At 39.5% G+C, this 21,586-nt stretch overlaps 1 protein-coding gene across 5 annotated transcripts in view; it reads right to left on the minus strand.

Moving 5' to 3' along the window:
* Positions 1–21,586, minus strand: part of GRM5 (glutamate metabotropic receptor 5) — a 667,058-nt gene that overhangs the window by 110,554 nt on the left and 534,918 nt on the right. For all 5 annotated transcript variants that reach the window (XM_020993806.2, XM_020993803.2, XM_020993804.2 and 2 more), the window contains exon 7: positions 20,009–20,135. In XM_020993806.2, coding sequence (XP_020849465.1) covers positions 20,009–20,135 — 127 coding nt within the window. The remainder of the gene's footprint in view (positions 1–20,008; positions 20,136–21,586) is intronic.

Genomic DNA, 21,586 nt, shown 5'->3' on the forward strand with positions numbered 1-21,586 from the left:
AAGTGAGAAGAATAATCAAAAAGGATGTGTGTTTCTCTCTTTCTCTCTCTCTCTGTCTTAGACAGAGAGAGAGAGAAAGAGAGACAAAGACAGAGAGACAGAGACAGAAATGGAGCATAATGATTTAATTCCTTAATGTAATAAATATGAGCTAGCATTTGGATAGTACTTTGAGGTTTGCAAAAAGCTTTATAGAAATAAATGAATTTGACCCTCACAGGTGCCATTATTACCTTAATTTAACAGATAAGGAAAATGAGTCCCAGAGAGGTTAAGTCCAGGGCCACACAGCTAATAAGTGGCAGAAGTTGGGTATGAATCAGATCTTCCTGACTCCCAATCCAGTCATCCAGACTTGGAGTCACCTGGTTCTTCCCTCTTTTTCAACTTCTGTTAATACAAATCTTTTACCAAAATCTATCATTCAAGGGCAGCTAGGTGGCACAGTGGAAGGAGCACTGGCCCTGGAGTCAGGAGGACTTGAGTTCAAATCCAGCCTCAGACACTTGACACTTACTAGCTGTGTGACCCTGGGCAAGTCACTTAACCCCATTGCATAGGCAAAACAAAACAAAAACAAAATCTATCATTCATCCTTTAAAGTAATAGTCTAAAATTTACTCTAAGTAATTATAGCGGGCTGAAACGAGCAGAACCAGGAGAATGTTGTAGGCAATAACAGCCACATTGTATGGTGATTAACTTTGATAGACTTAACTCTTCTCAGCAATAAAGGATATAAGACATCTCCAAAAGGCTCATGATAGAAAATGCTATCCACATCCAGAGAAAGAACTATGGAGTCTGAATACAGATCAAAGCATATTACTTGCTCTTTTTTTTCCTTCTGTTTTGTTTTGTTTCTTCTTTCTTATGGTTGAAGAACCATATTGGTTCTAATTCTTCTTTAAAACATGATTAATGTAAACTTTGTTTAATAGGAATGTATATGTAGAGCCTATATCAGATGGCATGCCATCTTGGGGAGGGAGGGGAAGAAAATTTAAAACTCAAAAGCTTATGGAAGTGAATGTTGAAAATCAAAAATAAATAATTAATAAAAAAGTCATACGAATACTTATAGCTGGGTTCCATCTTTAATTAGTTGCCCAACACAGGTTTCTATACATCAGCAGCTGAGAGTAGAGCTGAAAATCACTGTCTTTCCAGACATTTCTTTCCGCATTTCTTTGCCTTTGGATAGGCTGTTCTCCGTGCCTGGATCACGCTCCACTTTACACCTTTATCTCTTGGAATCTCTTGCTGCCGTTCAAAGTGTCGCCTCCTCCAGAGGGCTTTCTTGATTCCCCAACTTTCTGTGCTCTCTCCCTCAATCTCTTTTATATTTGCCTTGTAAACATTTTGTTTTGACTTGTCTGTGGACACATTATGTCCCTGCCTCCCCCTCCCTCTTGTAATATGTAAGCTTTTGGAGGGCAGGCATTGTTTCATTTTAGTCTTTGAATACCCAGGGTAGACAGTTGCTTAATAAAGACTCGTTGAACTGAATTTAATTTAGATAAAGCTGCATAAAGAAAACACACACACACACACACACACACACACACACACACACAATCCATGTTCCTATTGGCTGGTGAGTTGTTCTCCTCATTCTCAAAGAGGACCAAAATGACATCACTACATTAGTTTCAGTGTGTCTGACTGGCTGATCAGACCAATATGAGCTTTACCATAGGTCGGGCATGAATAGTCCATGTGAACATTTCCGGTGGCTTCTCTAAGTTTGGGCATCTCCCATTTCTTTTAAGCTACTTCAATTCTGCTTTGCTCATAGAGCACAACACCTTCTCTGACGAGGGCATGCCATGCTGGGCAGTCCTGTGCCAGTGTTCATGTCACACAATCAATTCGAAAGTGCCTATATTCACACATGCAAGTATACATGTATACCTATACATATACAAATTTGAGTATCATTCTCTCACTAAACATTAAGTCTGATTCATGGTCTAATTTGGTTGGTTTTTTTTTCCCTGACATAGTATCAGCTGGTTCCCAAATCCCATGTATCTAGAAGTCTGTTTCAAGTCAGATAACAAGCAAAAACCCTAATGAAGGCCCAAATTCCATAGGTAATCTGGGCTAAGCAAAAGGGCCTCGAGCAGAAGCTATATAATGAGCTGATGTAGCGACATGACAAACCAACCAGGAAGGCAAAAGAAAACATCTGAGGCATTCATGGGTGCACAGCCTTGAGTGATGTGCTCTCACTGTGGGTGCTGGGAAAAGACTGCTGTCAACAGATTTGCCCGGCAGACATGCAGCAGGAAGGAAGGGAGGCAGTTACTAGTTTGGGACAAAGCCTTTGAGTCACAGGTGAGTCAGAGAGACTACTGTTATGAAGAGCTACCGACTCTCTAGACTTTACAGGGCCTACAGATTCCAATTATATGAACTCAGAGAAGAAAGGACTTTTGATTTGCCATTAAAAAAAATAAGACACATTTACACATATACATCTAGACCATTATCAGTGGGGAAAAATTCTAGAAAGACCTGACATAAAATACGGAAAGAGAACAGTACTTGCATACAGAAGACCTGGGTTCATATGCCACTTCTACTTTTCAACTGTGTGACCCTGACAATGTCATTCAGTCTTTCTGACCCTCTGTTTTTTAATTTCTAAAATGGGCATACTACTTACGTGATCTACTTCATAAGACTGTTTTGAGGAAAAATTTAATTATGTATTATACCTCATTTTATTGCACTTTGCAGATACTGCATTTTTTTTTTACAAATTGTGTCGAATAAAATCTATCAATGCCATTTTTCTAACAGTACGTGCTCACATCATATCTCTTGCATTATTATTATATCTTGTATTATGACCTGTGATCAGTGATCTTTGATGTTACTGCTGTAATTATTTTAGAACACCACAAACAGTGCCCATGTAAGATAGAGAACTTAATCTATGAATGTTGAGTGTGTTCTAACTGCTCCATCTCTCCCTCTCCTCAGATTTCCCTATTCCCTGAGACACAACAATATTGAAATCAGGTCAATCAATAACCCTACAATGGCCTCTAAGTATTCAAGTGAAAGAAGAGTGAATTGATGTGGCAAACTTCACGGTTATCATTTTAACAAATTGACACAGTCACCCCAGCCTTTAGCAAACACTTCCCTGCTCAGTCAGCAGCCATCAACACGGAGGCAAGACCCTCTACTAGCAAAATGATTAAGACTGGCTGAAGGCTCGAATGGTAGTTAGCATTTTTTTTTAGCAAAAAAGTCATTTTAAATTAAAGAATGTACATCTTTTTAGACATAATTCTATTGCACACTTAATAGACTTGCAGAGTTCCCAAACACATTTGTCCTACCACTCCCTTTTCAAGAAAAAATTACTCAGCACCCTCCTAAGATTAAGTTAGGTTAACCCTTATTTTTATTCAATGCCCTCCAGTTGTTCCTGAGACTACTCCTCCTCCCCCCCCTATCATTCCAGTGCCCCTCAGGGGATGGTATTGCACACTTTGGGAATCTATTGATAGTGTAAACACAATTTTTATATGCACTGGAAACCAGAAAAAATCATGTGACTCACTTTATTGCAATATTCTGGAACTGAACCCTCAGTAACTCCAAGGTATGCTTGTATTATACTTACTGACTTTGTGACCTTGGGTAAATCACATAACCTGCCTAGGTCTCCAGTTCCTCACCTGTAAAATGAGAAGGTTGGGCTAGATTGGTTATGGGGTCCCACTGAAATTTGAATCTATGAGCCTATGATGTTCCAAACAATGTTTTCTAAGAGGGCAGCTTGGTGGTAGCCAGGTGGTAGCTAGGTGGTGCAGTGGATAGAGCACTGGCCCTGGATTCAGGAGAACCTCAGTTCAAATCTAGCCTCAGATACATAATGCTTACTAGCTGTGTCACCTTGGGCAAGTCACTTAACCCTATTGCCTAGCCAAAATAAATAATGTTTTCTAAGTATAAATCAATATATAAATAAAATTTTAGATTTGTCTAGGGAGGGAGAAGAAAGGGAATAATCACTTATATAACATCTATTATGTGTCAGGCACTGTGCTAAGCACTTTACAATTATTATCACATTTGATCCTTACAACAACACTGGGAGGCAGGTACTATTATTATCTCTACCTGAGGCTAGATTTAATACAATGGATAAAGCCAGGGCAAGAGTTGGGAAGACTCATCTTTCTGAGTTCAAATCTGGTTTCAGATACTTACTAGTTGTGTGACCCTGGACAAGTCACTTGACTCTGTTTGCCTCAGTTTCCATATCTGTAAAATGAACTGGAGAAGGAAATGGCAAACCACTCCAGTATCTTTGCCAAGGAAACTCCAAATGTGGTCATGAAGAGTTAGATACAACTAAAAATGAAACTCTTTCTGACACCAGGCCCAGTGTTCTATTCTCTGTGTCATCAGCTGTTTCTACACACACACATACACCCCCCCCCCCAATTCAGTGGTTCTCACCCCACAGAACAATTTTCTTTACCACAACAAATCCCACTGCACTGAGTATTTAATTTCATAACAGATAAGGGTTCCTGGTCAGGGTAGGCTCCAGATACACCTCTTCTTCCCCTTCCCTTCTCCCTCTCCCTTTTCTTTCTTTACTTACTCAGGGCTTATGACCTTCCTTCAAAGATAGAGGCGCTGGGTGTCTTGATGGATATAGTGCTGGACGCGGTTTCAGGAAGCCCTAAGCTGGAATATTGCCTCAGAGCCTCGTTAGTTGTGTGACCCTCCCTATTGTCACTTAACCTCTGTCTTAGTGTCCTCATCTCTAAAAATGGGGATCACAAGGGTACTTGCTTCACAAAGGCGTTGTGAGTATCAAAGGACATAATATATGTAAAGCATTTTGCAAACTTTAAAGCCATATGTAAAAGCTAGTATTATTAGCAAACTCTCATCTTCCCCAAAGGCCAGCTGGTAAGAACAGACAACAGACTGCAGCTGGGGGAGGGAGACTGAGAGATGCTGAGGAGAAGGGGAAGTGAAAACCTGAGGTGTGAAGAGGAAAAGGAGGAATGGGGGGAGGGGCTCATTTTGAAATCAAGCATTTGTAAGTTCAGAAAGGCATTTTATTTTGTTTGAGCTCTGAAAACAGCCATGGCATTAATTATAAGATCAAAGGGGACTGAATTTATATAGTAGGCCAAAAGAGGTGGCTGATCATTTATGAAGTTTTAAATGGAACAAAGTTTCTTAGCATGGCTAGAAAAAAAAAAACCTTACTTAACATTAGTGTGAAGATATACTCCTTGAGAATCATAGAACTATATAATATGCACACAGGTATATAGAGAGATTAAGTACATGTGTATTTCCATACATATGTACATAAATACCTATCATATACCTCGTCTGAATTACTTCTCTTATTTTTTTTCTCAGATGTGGAAGGAATCCTGGGTTCTCATAGACCAACAGAATACCAGAAGAAAGCGAGTTGTGGCAAAGTGGCAAAAGGCTTTAATGTGGACCCAGCCGGGAATCTGAGTTCTCCAAAGACCAACTTTGCTGCATTCATACACATATGTGGGCATATATATATGCACATACATGCATGCATACACATATGTGGGCATGTGTATGTATATATATATATACACACACACACACATACACACACACACACACTGTCTTCTACAGAGACAATTTTGAAGCTCCTTTGTTGATGGATTGGCTGACTTGTACTACCTAGGCTTAACATTTTTTAGGGTCATATGTATGCACATACATAAATATGTGATGTTTGGATCTTGATAAAACATATAAGTAGAGATATAAATTAAATGTCTTTCACAATAACAACTGAAATTTAAAAAGTATTTGCTTTGAAAAGCACTTTCCATATATTAATTAAGTAGCTAGGTAGTTCAGTGGATAGGTCTAGCTAGAGTCAGGAATACTGGAGTTGAAATCCAGCCTCAAAAATTTACTAACTGTGTGGCCCTAAGCAAGTCACTTAACCTTTATGAATCTCTGTTTCCACATCTGTAAGATGAGGATAACAACAGCACCCACCTCACAGGGATGTCATGAGGATCAGATGAGGTAGTATTTATAAATGGCCTAATACAGTGCCTGGCACATAGTAGGTACCTAATAAATACTTGTTCCCTTCCTCTCTAACAAGGAGACAAGTATCTCCTTCTTTGATAATGATTTGGCTTGAATATCTCAAAGTAGCAGGGAAATAACTGAACAAGTGAGCTGATTGTTGTTATAAAGAATAATTTAGTAACATCTTGATTCTTATTTAATTGGATCTATGAGTTCATCTTTATAGGAAGTCCCTGGTAAAGAAGGGAAGGTAATAAGAATTTATTAAAATCTACTATATTCCAGGCACTGTGGTAAGCACTTTTGCAAATATTACCTTGGCTACACATATTTCCCCATTTTACAATTGTGGAAACTGAGGTGTCTAGAAATTGAGGGACTTGCCCAGGATCACACAGCTAGAAAGTACCTGAGGCAAGATTCAAATTCCAGGATTCCTGACTCTAGGCCCAGTGCTCCATCAACTGTGCCACATAGCTGCTTTCAGGGATTTTTTTTCTACCAAGGCAGAGGAGCACCTTTTCAGCCATTCGTAGTTATTTGTTGTCCTGAGCTACCTCTTGGCAGTCCAATGATTCTGGAGGAGAGAGTTAGGCTAATGACTTTGCAAAGCCCTGCCTCATTTAAATCCAATTCAGTTTCAAGTCAAGACACCTGCTGATGTCACTGGTCCTTTTCCAGAAGGATGAACAACTATTTATGAGTAGTCTTAGCTACTCCCCTTTGGACCTAACTAGCCGGTTCCAGTTGGGCAATGCTGCTATTTCCCCTCCCTCTGTCCACATGGGGAGTTGTAATCTTGAGGTTTGAAGGCTAGCAGGTTTTTTTCTACCTAGTTTTTTATTCTGTCATTTAAAAAAAACTCAGACAATTAACTCTTTTGTCTCATGTAGTTTCATTTATAGTTTCTTGAAATAGAGCTCTTAAAAATCATTGGGATTCAAAACATTGGGATTCAAATGGAGCTACTTGACTACTGAATCCAAATCACTATGGCTCTCACTGATTGGTCAATAATAGGTTCTAGCCCACTTGCTTTATTGTTTGGGTTTTGACGGCTCAGAGTGAATGAAAATAGCAATTATTTCTGTTCTGGCCAGAAACTCCTAGGGTCTTCCCCTCCTAAACTGATTCTTTCGTGATGGCAAGTTACGCCATCTTTCCCCTCAATTCTTGCCTAGCCTTTCTTCACCGAATGGGTGTTGTCTCATACTAACTGAGACCTGGGAAAGATCTTAAAGAGGCCTGGGCCTCCCGTTACATCCAGGTCCATCTTCACTCATCTTGGACTCCAATGACTCTGGAGGAGAATGAGGCTGGTGGCTTTGCACAGCCCTGCCTCACTTAAATCCAATTCACTTGAAAGTCAAGACATTACCTTGGTGATGTCATTGGTCCTCTTTGAGAATTAAGGACCAACGACAATCTGTGGGTCTGTGTCTGTTCCCTAGGGGTACTGATAGGATAAGTCACCTTCTCAAGGTCCTATTGCAAGTATGTGGCAGAGAAAGGACTTGAACCCAGGTCTTCTAAGCCAATTCTGTATTCAATATACATATTGTCTCACCATCAATTACATGAAGACTAAAACCACTGGGCTGGCAGACATTTTGACATTTTTAAATGGATGATCCTAAAGAGTCTAAATTTCAACAAGTTAGTTTTCTCCTCCAATCGGGAAAACATCTTACCCTTAATTCATCCTGGGGGACACATAGAAACACAAGCTTGCTCAAAACAAAATTTCCTACAGATGCTATTTTGAAGCTCTTTTGTTACTGGATTGGTCAACTGGTCCCATGTAGCCTTAACATTTTTTCAGGCTAAAATTTTCCTTGATATGTTTTATGGCACAGGTCTCTGGAGCGTGAGTAAGTAGAACACATTAAAAATACTAGAGCAAAGTTAAAATGGTTTGTTGTTATTGTTTTTTATGAAAAAGAAAAAAAGGGGGTGGAGCCAGACTAGGCTCAGCTCTCCCCCAAACACCTTTAAATAATACCATAAAACAATTCTTGGAACAGCAGAACCCACACAAGGAAGGGGTGAAATTATTTTCCAGCCAAAGACAACTTAGAAATCAGCAGGAAAGGTCTGAGAGTGGAGTGCAGAGCAGTGCTGGCTGCCTGTGTATTCCAAGCCCCAGCAAACCAGGAGCAGGCTTTGGGAGCCACTGAATCAGTAGCAGCAGCAGCAGCTACTTCTGCAACTCTCAGCCCATAGAGAGTAAAGGGGGCCCAACAACCGGTCAGAAGGACATTTCAGGGGTCTCTTTGCCATCACTGAGGCAGGGCTCTATTGCTTTGCCCATACTCAGATCTGGGTAACAGTCCTGGGTGGCAGTCCCAGAGTGACAAGGAGCATTAGCATGCTAGAGCTTATAGATACAGGGGAGCAGGAACCCTCCTCACAGTTCTGGGGCAGAAAAGAGTGCTTGTGGTCTCTCACAGACAAGAGCACAGGTCAGGAGAGCAGTAAACACATGTCCTTAGATCATACCACCCTGGAAGAACTGAAAATATATAGGTCCCTAGAAATGTCTCTGAAAACAGCTGCACAAAACCCTTGCAGCTTGGGGTTTTATTGGCAAAAGTGCTAGAGTGGTTGGCCATTTCCTTCTCCAGCTCATTTCATAGATGAGGAAACAGGAAAACTAGGTTAAGTGACTTGTCTAGGGTCACACAGCTAGTATCTGAGGCCAGAGTTGAGCTTAGGAAGATGAGTCATCCTGACTCCAGGTCTAGAGTTCTACCCACTGCATCACCTAGCTGCCCAATGAAATAAACGAATACAATAAAACATAGACAACATGTAAACCGCAGGAATCCTTACACACAGTTTAGTGGCCCCCTGAGTTGGACATCATTCCTCTAGGCAAATCTCTAACCCGACAAGTTGGAGAGAAGGCCCTGACCTGCCTTCTAACAGGAGGCAAGGAACAACATGAAAGCAGGTATGTGTATACATGACATATATAGGAAATATTGTGGATAATCTCAGAAAGAAAGTACTATGATTAAAAGATCAGTTGTTTATCCAATGAGAAATTTTACATTCTCTTCTATTAGGAGGGGGAGATGAATAGAGAACACTCTACACATGGGGGCCAGCCATTGAAAATGCATGAAGTTGGGGGATGGAGAATCTTGTGCAAGATATAGTATGGAAGCCCGTGTCACTGGAGGGGAGAAAGAAGGGGAGAAGGATATAAGGAGAATGAAAAGTTAGAAAAGGACAGATTATGTGGGACTTCAAAAGCCAAACAGAGGCTTTTATATTTGATCTGAAGGCAGTTGTGAGGGACTGGAGTACATTAAAGGGAATGGGGGGTGTGTCACATGGTCAGAACTGTACTTTAGGAAGATCAATTTGATAGCTGAGTGAAGGATGGAATGGTGGTGGAAGAGAATTGAGGCAGGTTGAAAAACCATCAGGATTTGGGAATAGTCTTGGTGTGAGGTGATGTGGGCCTGCACCAGGGTGGTGACTGTAGAAGAAAGAAAGGGGAATATAGGAGAGATATAACAAAAGGTAGAAGTGAGGACTTCTGCTTCCAGGAGCCAAGATGGAGGAGTAAAAAGGTAGTTGCTTTCACCCTCCCCTATCAACCTCTGAAAACCCAGAAAATATCACCCCAGAAAAAACCATGAACAGCTGAACCAGAAGAAAGATGGGGAGCAGCAGAGCAGTAGCCCCACCTCACTTTAGCACACCAGGAGGAGATCCTGGTGCCCCGACATTCTACAGTGGGCCCGTTTCCCAGTGCCTCAGCAAAAATAAGGGGGGGCAGAACTACGAAGGGCCCCAGACAGATAAACACCCTGTAGCATTCATCTGGGGGGAGCTGAAGAAAGCAACCTAGAGTTGCCCTAAAGTTCCAGCCTTGCTGATTCCAGCCCAATACCAGGTAAACTGTCAGAACCCTACAGCCTCCAACTGCCAACCAGGAGGAGATCCTGAAGCCCAGGTGGTGGAGTGGATGTGCACCAATGCCTGGACCTTCGAGTGCCTCAGTAAGGGTCAGGGAACCAGTGGAAACCAGCTCAGAAAACCACCAGGTGCCTCAGCGCTCTACAGCAAAGGAGCCTCCCAGTGCCTCAGCTGATCTAAGGGAGGCAGCACTGCAACGGGTCCCAGGCAGATAAATACCCTGCAGCACCCATCTAAAAGGATATGAAGAAAGCTAAAGGAAAGGAAAAGCAGGCAACTTAGAATTACCTGAAAGTTCTGGCCTTGCTGATTCCAGCCCAACATCAGGTAAGCTTCCAGAAACCTACAGCCTCCAATTGCCAACATAAGAGGCCACAACACACAAAGCCAGTGACCAAGACCTAGGCTCCCAACATAAGAAGCTTGCGTTAGTGCCATCTGCTCCCCAGCAGGAGAGCTCAATCTCTTTAAAGGCCAAGAAATAAAGAAACACTATGACTAAAAAGAAACACACCATAGATTCATGTCATGAGGAGAGTGAAGATCAAGACAGAAATTCTGAAGAGGACAACGTTGTCAACAAACCCCCATCTGCAACATCAAGAAGGAATGTGAACTGGTCTGAAGCCCAAAAGGCCTTCTTGGAAGAACTCAAGAAGCATTTTAAAGGTCAGATGAGAGAGGTAGAAGAGTCCTTAGGGAATGCAGTTGGCCAATTGGAAAAAGGGTGCACTGAAGAAAACAAGTCCCTAAAGAACACAATTGGCCAGCTGGAAGGGAGGTACACTGAAGAAAACAAATCCCTTAAAAATACAATTGGCCAATTGGAGAAGGAAGTTAAAAAAAAACTAACAGAAGAAAACTCTGTAAAAACTAGAATTGGACAAATGGAAACTAATGACTCTATGACAGAGCAAGAATCAGTCAAACAGAAACAAAAAAATGAAAAAAATAGATGAAAACATAAAATACCTCAAAGGTAAAAAAACAGACCTGGAAAATCTATCCAGGAGAGACAACTTAAAAATTATTGTACTACCTGAAAATCATGACCAAAAAAAAGTCTGGACTGTATCTTTCAGGAAATCATAAAGGAAAACTGCCCTGAAGTCCTGGAACAAGAAGGTAAAATAGCTATAGAAAGAATCCACTGCTCACCTCCTGAAAGAGATCCCAAATTGAAAACACCAAAAAATACGATAGCTAAATTCCAAAATTACCAGATGAAAGAGAAAATGCTGCAAGCAGCCAGAAAAAAGCAATTTAAACATCATAGAACCACAGTCAGTATCACACAGGACCTTGCAGCTTCTACATTAAAAGACTATAGGGTGTGGAACATGATATTCCATAAAGCAAAGGAGCCTGGATTGCAGCCAAGCATCAACTACCCAGTAAAAATGAATGTGATCTTTCAAGAAAGGAGATGGATATTCAACAAAATAGGGGAATCCCAAACCTCCCTGATAAAAAGACCAGAGCTCAACAAAAATTTGATCTTCAAGTACAAGATTCAATAGAGACATAAAAAGGTAAATGGGACAGAAAGATACAATATGTTGTTAATAAGGGCAAACTGTCTACATCCCTACGAGGGAAAATGACACTTGCAACTCTTGAGAACTCTATTGTTATTACTCCATGTTAAAAAAGTATACATAAAGGGGGTGGATATAAGTTGACTTCGATGTAATGATAAAAAAAATCTAATCAAGTGGGTTAAATGTATCCAAGTAAGTGGATTAGTCTGATCTAAGAAAATGTACTGAGAAAAGAGGAGGCAGACAAAGGTAAATTACATTACATGAAAAGACACAAAAACCTGTTACAGAAAAGGGAAAGAAAGGAGGGGGGTGAGCATTGTTTGAACCTTACTCTCATCAGATGTGGCTCAAGAAAGGAATAACATAATCAGGTATAGAAATCTAACTTGCTCTATAGACAGTAGGAAGGAAAAGGGGAAAGAAAATGGAGGGGGGGATAAAATGGAAAAAGCAGTTAGGGTAAAGAGGAAGAACAGGTAAAGGGCTAATAGAAGGGAGAAGGGACTGAAGGATGTGGGGGTCAAAAGCAAAACACTAGGGGAAATAAGAAAGGAGAAAGAAAAGCATGAACAGGGGGAAAGAAGGATGGAAAAAAAGACACAGATAGCAATCATAACTGTGAATGTGAATGGGATGAACTCTCCCATAAAATGGAAGTGAGTAGCAGAATGGATTAAAAACCATAATCCTACAATGGAGTCTTCCTTAAAATAATAAATAGCATCTATCTAAAACCTTCAGCAAGCATAATATGTAATGGGGACAAACTAGAAGCATTTCCAATAAGATGGGTGGGGGGAAAAGGATGTCCATTATTACCACTGTTATTCAATATTGTACTGGAAATGTTAGCTTTAGCAATAAGAGAAGAAAAAAGAAATTGAAGGTATTAGAATAGGCAAAGAGGAAACAAAGCTCTTTGCAGATGACATGATGATATACTTGGAGAATCCTAGAGAATCAAGTAAAAAACTACTTAAAATAAACAACTTTAGCAAAGTTGCAGGTTATAAAATAAACCCACATAAATCCTTGGCATTTCTACATATTACCAACAAAGCCCAACAGCAAGAGATAGAAAGAGAAATTCCATTTAAACTTACTGTAGACATTATAAAATATTTAGGAGTCTACCTCCAGAAACAAACCCAGGAACTCTATGAACACAATTACAAAACACTTTTCACACAAATAAAATCAGATCTAAATAATTGGAAAAACATCAGTTGCTCATGGGTAGGCTGAGCTAATATAATAAAAATGACAATCCTACCTAAGCTAATTTACTTATTCAGTGCCATACCAATCAAACTACCAAAAATTATTTTATAGAGTTAGAAAAAATAATAACAAGATTCATTTGGAAAAACAAAAGGTCCAGAATATCAAGGAACTAATGAAAAGAAATGCAGGGGAAGGTGGCCTAGCAATTCCAGATCTTAAATTGTATTATAAAGCAGCAATCATCAAAACTGCTTGATACTGGCTAAGAAATAGGAGGTGGATCAGTGGAATAGGCTAAATATGCAAGACACAGTAGTCAATGACTATAGTAATCTATTATTTGATAAACCCAAAGACCCCAGCTTCTGGGATAAGAACCCACTCTTTGAAAAAAACTGCTGGGAAAACTGGAAAAGAGTATGGCAGAAACTAGGCATAGACCCAAATCTCACACCATATACCAAAATAAAGTCAAAATGGGTTCATGATTTAGATATAAAGGCTGATATAAAAAACTGGAGACAAGGAATAGTTTACCTATCAGATCTATGGAGAACAGAAGAATTCATGACCAAACAGGAGATAGAGAACATTAAAAAGCAAAATGGATAATTTTGATTACATTAAATTGAAAAGTTTTTGCACAAACAAAGCCAATGCAACTAAGATTAGAAGGAAGGTAGAAAATTGGGAAAGAATTTTTACAACCAGTCTCTCTGATAAGGCCTCATTTCTAAAATATATAGAGAATTAAGACAAATTTATAAGAACAAGCCATTCCCCAATTGATAAATGGTCAAAGGATATGAACAGCAGTTCTCAGATGAAGAAATTAAGGCCATCTATAGTCACGTGAAAAAATGCTATATATCATTATTGATTAGAGAAATGCAAATCAAAACAACTCTGAGGTATCACATCACACATATCAGATTGGCCAAAATGACAAAACAGGAAAATGATAAATGTCAGAGAAGATGTGGGAAAATTAGAACACTAATACGTTGTTGGTGGAGTTGTGAAATGATTCAACCATTTTTGAGAGCAATTTGGAACTATGCCCAAAGGGCTATAAAAATGTGCATACCCTTTGACCGAGCAATAGCATTTCTAGGGCTATATCCCAAAGAGATCATACAAATGGGAAAAGGACCCACATGGACAAAAATATTCATAGCAGCTCTCTTTGTGGTGGCAAAGAATTGGAAATTGAGAAGATACCCATCAATTGGGGAATGGCTGAGCAAGTTGTGGTATTTGAATATAATGGAATACTATTGTGCAATAAGAAATGATGAACAGGCTGACTTCAGAAAAACCTGGAAAGACTTGTATGATCTGATGCTGAGTGAAATGAGCAGAACCAAGAGAACATTGTACACAATAATAGCCACGTTGTAAGATGACTAATATTGATAAACTTAACCCTTCCCAGCAATACAAGGATCTAAGACATTTCCAGAGGCCTCGTGATGGAAAATGCTATCCACATCCAAAGAAAGAACTATGGAAGTTGAATTCTATTTTTTTCTCTTCTATTGAGTTTTTTTTCCTCTTTCTGATGGTTCTTCCTATTGGTTTTAATTTTTACTTACAACACCACTAATGTGAAAATATGTTTAATAGGAATGTAAATGTATAGCTTATATCAGATTGTGTGCCATCTTGGAGATGGTGGTGGGGAGGAAGGGGGAGAAAAATTTTAAACTCAAAAGCATATGGAAGTGATCATTGATAAATCAAAATAAATTAATAAAATTTAAAAAAAAAAGGTAGAAATGAGAGGACATGACCACTGATTCCATATGGGAAGCAAGAGAGAGTCAGGGGACCAGTAAGAATCCTTGGTTTTGAGCTTGGGTGCCTGAGAAGATGGCGTGTCCTTAACAATAACAGGGGAGTTAGGAAGAGAAGAGTGTTTGGGGGAAGTTAATGGGTTGAGTGTTGAATGTGGTGACCTTAAGATGTCTGTTTTGAAGGACATTCAGCCTGAAAATGTAATTGGCAGTTGGACATGTGAGACTGGAGGTCAGGAGAAAGGTCAGGGCTGGACAAGCATATTGGAAAGTTATCTGCATACCAGTAATAACTGAAACCATGGGAATCGATGAGGTCACCAAGTGAAATCATATAGATGAGTGCCTAGTACAGAGATGATTCTTTCCTATCCTTAAGAAAACATTTTGTAGGTAACTCACTGGGCAAAAAGTGGGCATTTGATAAATACTCAAATGAGATACTACAAGTACAGCACTTTTCAATCCTTCAAGCACTATACAAATGCTAGTAATTATTGTTGTTGTTAATTATTTGAACTCCAAAAGAACTAAGACAGTAAGGTCTCCTACAATAAAATAGTCTGCTCCAGGGAGATAGGGGTCTTATCAGCTTAGGGTGCTTGAAAGAATTTCCCTAGTTTGGCCTGCTTGGCATCATTTCTTCAGCCATCCAAAGTTCTGGGAGTCATTCTAAGTATGCTACCAGAGCCCAGCATGTGCTTTTGGTGATTGGAAAATGTTGGCTGTCAGACTACGAAAGACTGCTGTTTCTGTAGTATACTTCAGCTTTTGATCTTCCCCTTAGAGGAGCCATGCTGTGAGAGGCTGCTCCCTTGATGAGAAAGAACTGTAGAATATTTTGTTTCTGTATCCCTAGTGCCTTGTACATCAGAGATGCCTAATCAATGATTGAAGAAGGTCATTATAAGGTGCTGTAGTTTGGAGCAATTTGATTCAAATTTAGGCTTTTTTTTGTGACCTTGGTCCAGTTAATTACCCTCTCTGGGCCACAGTACCCTCATCTGCAACATGATGGGCATGGTCCAAACGATATCTAAGGCTTCTTTTACTTTTCTTTTATTTTTATGTAGTATCTATATTTTTATTTCTTTAGAAAACTTTTATCATAAACCTAAACCATAAACATATAAAAAATAAGGAATAAAATCTCACATAAAATCCTTAACTGAACAAATGAGTAGATATCAAACAAACGAGAAATGCATCTTATTCAATGTCCCTTTCCAAGTTCATCTCAGTTTTTGCTACTTTTATCTTTTACTCTTGGGAAAAAATCATAGACTTTATCAAATGAGATAATGCATGTTAAGCATATTGGAAATCCTAAAGCATTTTAAATGTCAGCAATTAAGCTATAGATGATATATTTGTCATTGTTATTCTGCTGCTCTCACTTTTCATATAGGTCTGATATTATCATATTTATTTATTTAGTTTTACAGCAGCATAGTATTCTATCACATTAATATACCATAACTTGCTCAACAATTTGTAGTCAGTGGAATTATAGCTTGTTTACAGTTTCTTTGCTATTACAAATAAATATTCTATACTGATAGGTACTTTTTAAATGATATTTTAAAGGTAAAGTCCTAGTAATAGAATTACTGGGGTCAAAAGGTATATCATTTTTTTATATTGCCATATTTGTTCTCCAAAATCTTTACACTAGTCTACAGCCACATTAGCTATGTATCAAGAATTGAAGGCTTCTTTTAACTCTAAAATGTGATTTATAAATTATGAAGTTAACAACCTGCAACCTCATCATAAAAATACCATATGCTTGTATGGCAGGTAGGCATAAGTAGCTAGGTGGTACAGTGGATAGCGTGCTGGAACTGGAGTCAAAAAGACCTGAGTCCAAATCTGACCTCAGACACTTGCCCTCTGGCAAGTCACTTAATCTCTCTTGAGGGACCTCTGTTTCTTCATCTGTAAAATGGGCATAATAATATAACCGAACTTTTGAGAATATTGTGAAGATAAAATGAGACAATATTTATAAGTGCTTTGCACACCTTAAACTACTACATACCTGCTAATTAGCTATTATAAACTAATCCCATTGTAATTGGGATCTTTCAGAACTTTTATTGAGGGTCATGAAAGTTTTCACCACTAAAGTAGCAAAAGCTCATGCCAGTGAGTATAGGAAACAATCATCTACCTTCCTGAGTCCGAAGCTAGGACCGGAAGACCTCTCAAACATTCTGCCCTCATCTCTACCTGAATTAGGTTGCAATTTATCTAGTAGGAAATTTATTTTTATGGCCAGTTCCAATATAATGCTTGTTTTTTATTTATTTATTTTTATTTATTTTTAGGCAATTGGGGTTAAGTGACTTGCCTAGAGTCACACAGCTAGTAAGTGTCAAGTGTTTGGTCTGAGGCCAGATTTGAACTCACGTCCTTCTGACTTCAGGGGTGGTGCTCTATTCACTGCACCACCTAGCTTCCCCTGTAATGCTTGTTTTGACCATATACATTTGCTTTGATACAATTGATATAGTAGGGAACAATTTGAGTATAACAAGAATTTTGAGTTTGCTCAATATTTGATTTTTGTCCTTGAAAAACAGTGAGAATGCAGAAAATGGTACCATTTCATAGTAACCCACAGGCTGCAACCCTTCTGAACCCACTTCCACAAGCAAACTTCAGTTTTTCTTTATCAAGATAAAGTGCCCTATCTTTTTGTTCAGTAGGAGCTGTGGGCAGGGGAGGGCTGGTCCAGTCTGAGTCCTACCTTCCCACCTTCAGCCATGGCCCTGCTTCCTGGAGATGCAGCCCATGTAGACAGGCCTCTCACTCCATGAGAACCTGGCCACAGGGTGAGCAGAGCCCTAGGATGCTGTCACTCATTTACGTATTTTGTAACCTTTAACGTGTATAAATCTCTGCTACTATTTTATTAGGTTCCCATCTTTTTTTTCATTTCCCATCTTTTTATGTGTCACTGATGAAGATTTTGAGTGTTGTGCCCCAATTCCATTTTCTCCATAAGTCCCATGGTTTTTATTTTAAGGTTTTACGTAGCACAGTGATTTTTAGAAGTGCACATGTTGTGTTAAAGTATAACTAACTGTACTTATGTTGGCATATTGGAACATTTTGCTTAGCCTGAATAAAATATAGACTCCTTGAAGGCAGGGATTGCTTTATTCTGGTAATTTTAATCTCGGCCCTAAGCATACTCACTGGCATAGAGAGGAGATTAGTACTAATAATGAATAATAATAATAGTAGCAATAATGATAATGATAATAATAGCATCTAGCATTTATATAGTGCTTTAAGATTTATAAAGCACCTTACATATGTTAACTCATTTGATCCTGACAAGAACTGTGGGAGGTAGGTGATTTTATTACCCCTATTTTACAGGTGAGGAAACCAAGGCACAGTAAGCTTAAGTGATTTGTTCAGGGTCGCACAGATAAAGAGTTTCTAAGATAGGATTTGAACTCAGGTTTTCCTGATTCCAAGTCCTGAGCTTTTTCCACTGAGCCACTTAACTGCCTATTTAATAAACACTTGATAAATGAATCAAAGATACTTAGTAAATGGTTATTGAATGAGTGAAAAATGAATTAACAAATGGAAGTAAATGATTTTCATTCTAAGCCAGGTTTAGTTATGGACAAAATTGGACTGCTTGAGAGAAAAAAAAAAAACCAACCTTCAGTTTCAGCCTCAGCCAAGTTAGAAATGGCCGTCTCTGAAGCAGTTTAGTATCACATACAGCATCATAGAATTGAGTAGTGCTATGAAGAAAGCAAACAGTTCTAATTCATAGCAGCATTATGTGGTACAGTCATTAATTGGAGGCATCTGGTGCTAAAGGCTAAAATGTATGCATGAGGAGCAGCAAAATGTGCAATGCAGTAGAAGAGATTTGCCATGAAAAGGACTTGAGTTTGAATCCTGTCTCTTTCACTTACTAGCTATGGGACCTTGTGTAAGCCACTTAATCTCTTTGGGCCTCCATTTCCTCATTGGAATGTAATTCATCTTTTGGAGCTTGGCCAAAATGGATTGGTATAGAGCAAGCAGAGATGTGTGGGTGGAGCAACACATGAGGCAGAAGACCTTCCTAGCCTCTCTAAACTCTTCTAAGACTTCAGACTTTACCCTGGGGCAAACTCCTCAGATTTCATCCCTCCTCCCCATCCTCCACCAACCAACCATGGTATTTCATAGAGTAGCTATTTCTTTAGTACCTTGCTTATAGTTTACTTTTTTAATTGTTAGAGACATAGGCAATTGGGTGCAAGAAGAAGCTTCAAGGAGTATGGCCTTCTGGCAGCAGAGAAGTAAGCCACTCATAAGATGTTTTTTGACTCACTATAGATTCAAGGGAAAACTAGCCCTTGGGGTCAAAGTTGAGCTGCTGAGAGGAGGGGACATAGGAATCCCAGCTAAGTAACCCTCCCAGCAGAGATATATGATGGTTGAGTGGGTAGGGGATGGAGGGGTGGGCTGTTCAATGTGAGGACCCTGTTATTAAGATTAAGTCCATCAGGACTCTATGGTTTGGGAGATGTGAATTACTGTTGGTCCCATGTGTTGCCTACCTGTGTTCTTTACTTCTAGAACCTACGTTTCCCACTGTCGCTGTGTACTTTAGAGAGAATGTGCGGCCCCAGGAGGGGAATGCTGTGTAGCTATTGTATTTACCATGTCATCTTAGTGAATGACTTTGTTTTAAGAAAACCGTGGCTATTGTTTTTGTTCAGTCATGTCTGACTCTTTATGACCCCACTGGAGGTTTTCTTGGCAAAGATATTGGAGTGGTTCACCATTTCTTTCTCCAGCTTCTTTTATAAATGAGGAAACTGAGGCAAACAGGGTTAAGTGGCTTGCTAAGGGTCACGCAGCTAGTAAGTGTCAGAGGCTGTATTTGAATTCAGGTCTTTCTGATTCTAGGCCTAGAACTCTATCCACTGTGTCACCTAGCTTCCCCTAAGCTGCGGCTATTGCTTGACTGTTCAAAGTATGTATACTGGCAGAAGCTTATGAGACATTGTTTTATGAGCGTGTCCTCAAAGAAAGTCCTTTGAATATAAGTGTAATCACCTCGCTATCAACCCATTGTAAAACCTGTGAATACCAGATTGGTAAAAGCCCAGAGGGAGTGCCATATGTGAAATTAGAGGGTTGGTTGAATTTCTTAATCTTAATGCCCTTCTACCTCTCAATTTATAATCCTGTGATCCTAAAATTCTATGATCTATGTGAACTCAAGATTCAGGCACCCTCCAAAGCCAAGAAGAATTCACATCTTCGTCCCTATTACTTGAGCAAGACCAAATGATTTGAAATACACTGTTGATATAATCAGGTGCTGTCTGTGCCATATGGCATTTCCCTGTTGATTTCATTTGGAAGACAATCTTGCATATTGTGGCATCACCATTTGTTTACCTGTAAGATCTTCAGTGGGCCAGGAGCCAAGTTGGCATGCCTTGCATGTGTATTCATCAAAAACAAACTCATTCTCTTTGCATGGAGTACAGGTCCAACAGCAGCTGACTTCTCCCTTTCGGATCACCTAAAATTAATATTTAATAGCATAATTAGATTTACTCAACTGATAAGTGTGCCTATGAATATACTTTAAAACACCTAAAGACATTGGAAGCCCATTGGCATGGCATTTCCTTGAACATTGCACAACACAAACCCCCTTCAATCAACCAATCAACAAACATTTAGTTAGGACATACTCTGTGCTTAGCACTGGGGATAGAAATGAAATAGTACCTTTCTTAAGGATCTTACCTCCTATTAGGGAAGACAGCATTCACATTTTGAAGTATGTGCAGAATAAACACAGACTAAATATGAGGTAGTGTCCAAGGAGTAGTTCTCCTCAGCAAATAGGGGATTAGGGACGTTTTCATGTAGAAGGTGGTGCTTAAGCTGAGTCTTGGAGGAAGTAAGGGACTCTATGAGGCAGAGTTAAGGAGAAAGTTCATTCCAGGATTGAAGAAAGACCAATGAAAAGGCATGAAGATAGGAGACAGGAGTGTTGTGTGTGAGGAACAGAGAGAAGGCTACTGAGACTTGATAGGAGAGGACAGGAAGGGTAGATTGTAAAGTTGGCTTGGGGACCAGTTGAACAGGGCTTTAAAAGTCAAATAGAGGAGTTTGTATTGTATTCCAGAGAAAATATGGAACCCCTGGAGTTTATTGAATAGGGGAATGATGTAGCCATCTTTGCACTTTGGAAAAAAAGAATAACTTTGGCAACTATGGGGAGGAAGAATAGAATGAGAAGAGACTTGGAGTAGGGAGATCAATTGGGAAGATATTGAAATAATCCAGGTGAGAAATGGGGAAAACCTGATCTAAAATGGTGGCTCTGAGAGGAGTGAGAAGGGGCTAGGTGTTGTCAGGGTAAAAATGGCAAAATTTGTCCACTATTTAGATATGTGGGCACAGTGAGGAGTCAAGGATGACACTGAGGTTACAAACCTAGGTGACTGGAAGGAGGGTGGTGCTCTCAGCAGAAACAGGTTTGTGAGGAAAGACAGATAATGAGTTTTATTTAGATCAGGTTAGTTTGGGATATCTGCAGGACACCTAGTTTGAAACGTCCAATAGGCACAGCTGGTGATACAGGACTGGCACACAGGCGACTGATACCTACAGATTTGTAGAAAGCCTCCATGAGTTGTTATGGCCAAAACATTCATCGTCTAGTGGTCATCCTTCTGGGGATGAACTCTCTGAGTTTCCTTGAAACCAGTTATACTGGTCCCTGGACAATAATCATACTGTTCTTTGTCATGCTATAAACACCTTATAGCTTGGTGGACCCTGCCAGAGTTTTCAAATCACATAGCTTTCAAGGACTGAAGGGTGCTCTCTATACTAGGATGAAGCCTTGGAATAGGACTTTGTGGAGAGTGTATGCTAGCTAATCTATCTATATACAAATGTGTTGATAATTTTTGATTAAGCACTCTGTGGATTATCTGTGGCACTTTTTATCTCTTT

This window comes from Phascolarctos cinereus, unplaced genomic scaffold, assembly GCF_003287225.1.
Source record: "Phascolarctos cinereus isolate Bilbo 61053 unplaced genomic scaffold, phaCin_HiC Scaffold_726;HRSCAF=1367, whole genome shotgun sequence".
In the NCBI taxonomy this organism is placed as follows: Eukaryota; Metazoa; Chordata; class Mammalia; order Diprotodontia; family Phascolarctidae; genus Phascolarctos; species Phascolarctos cinereus.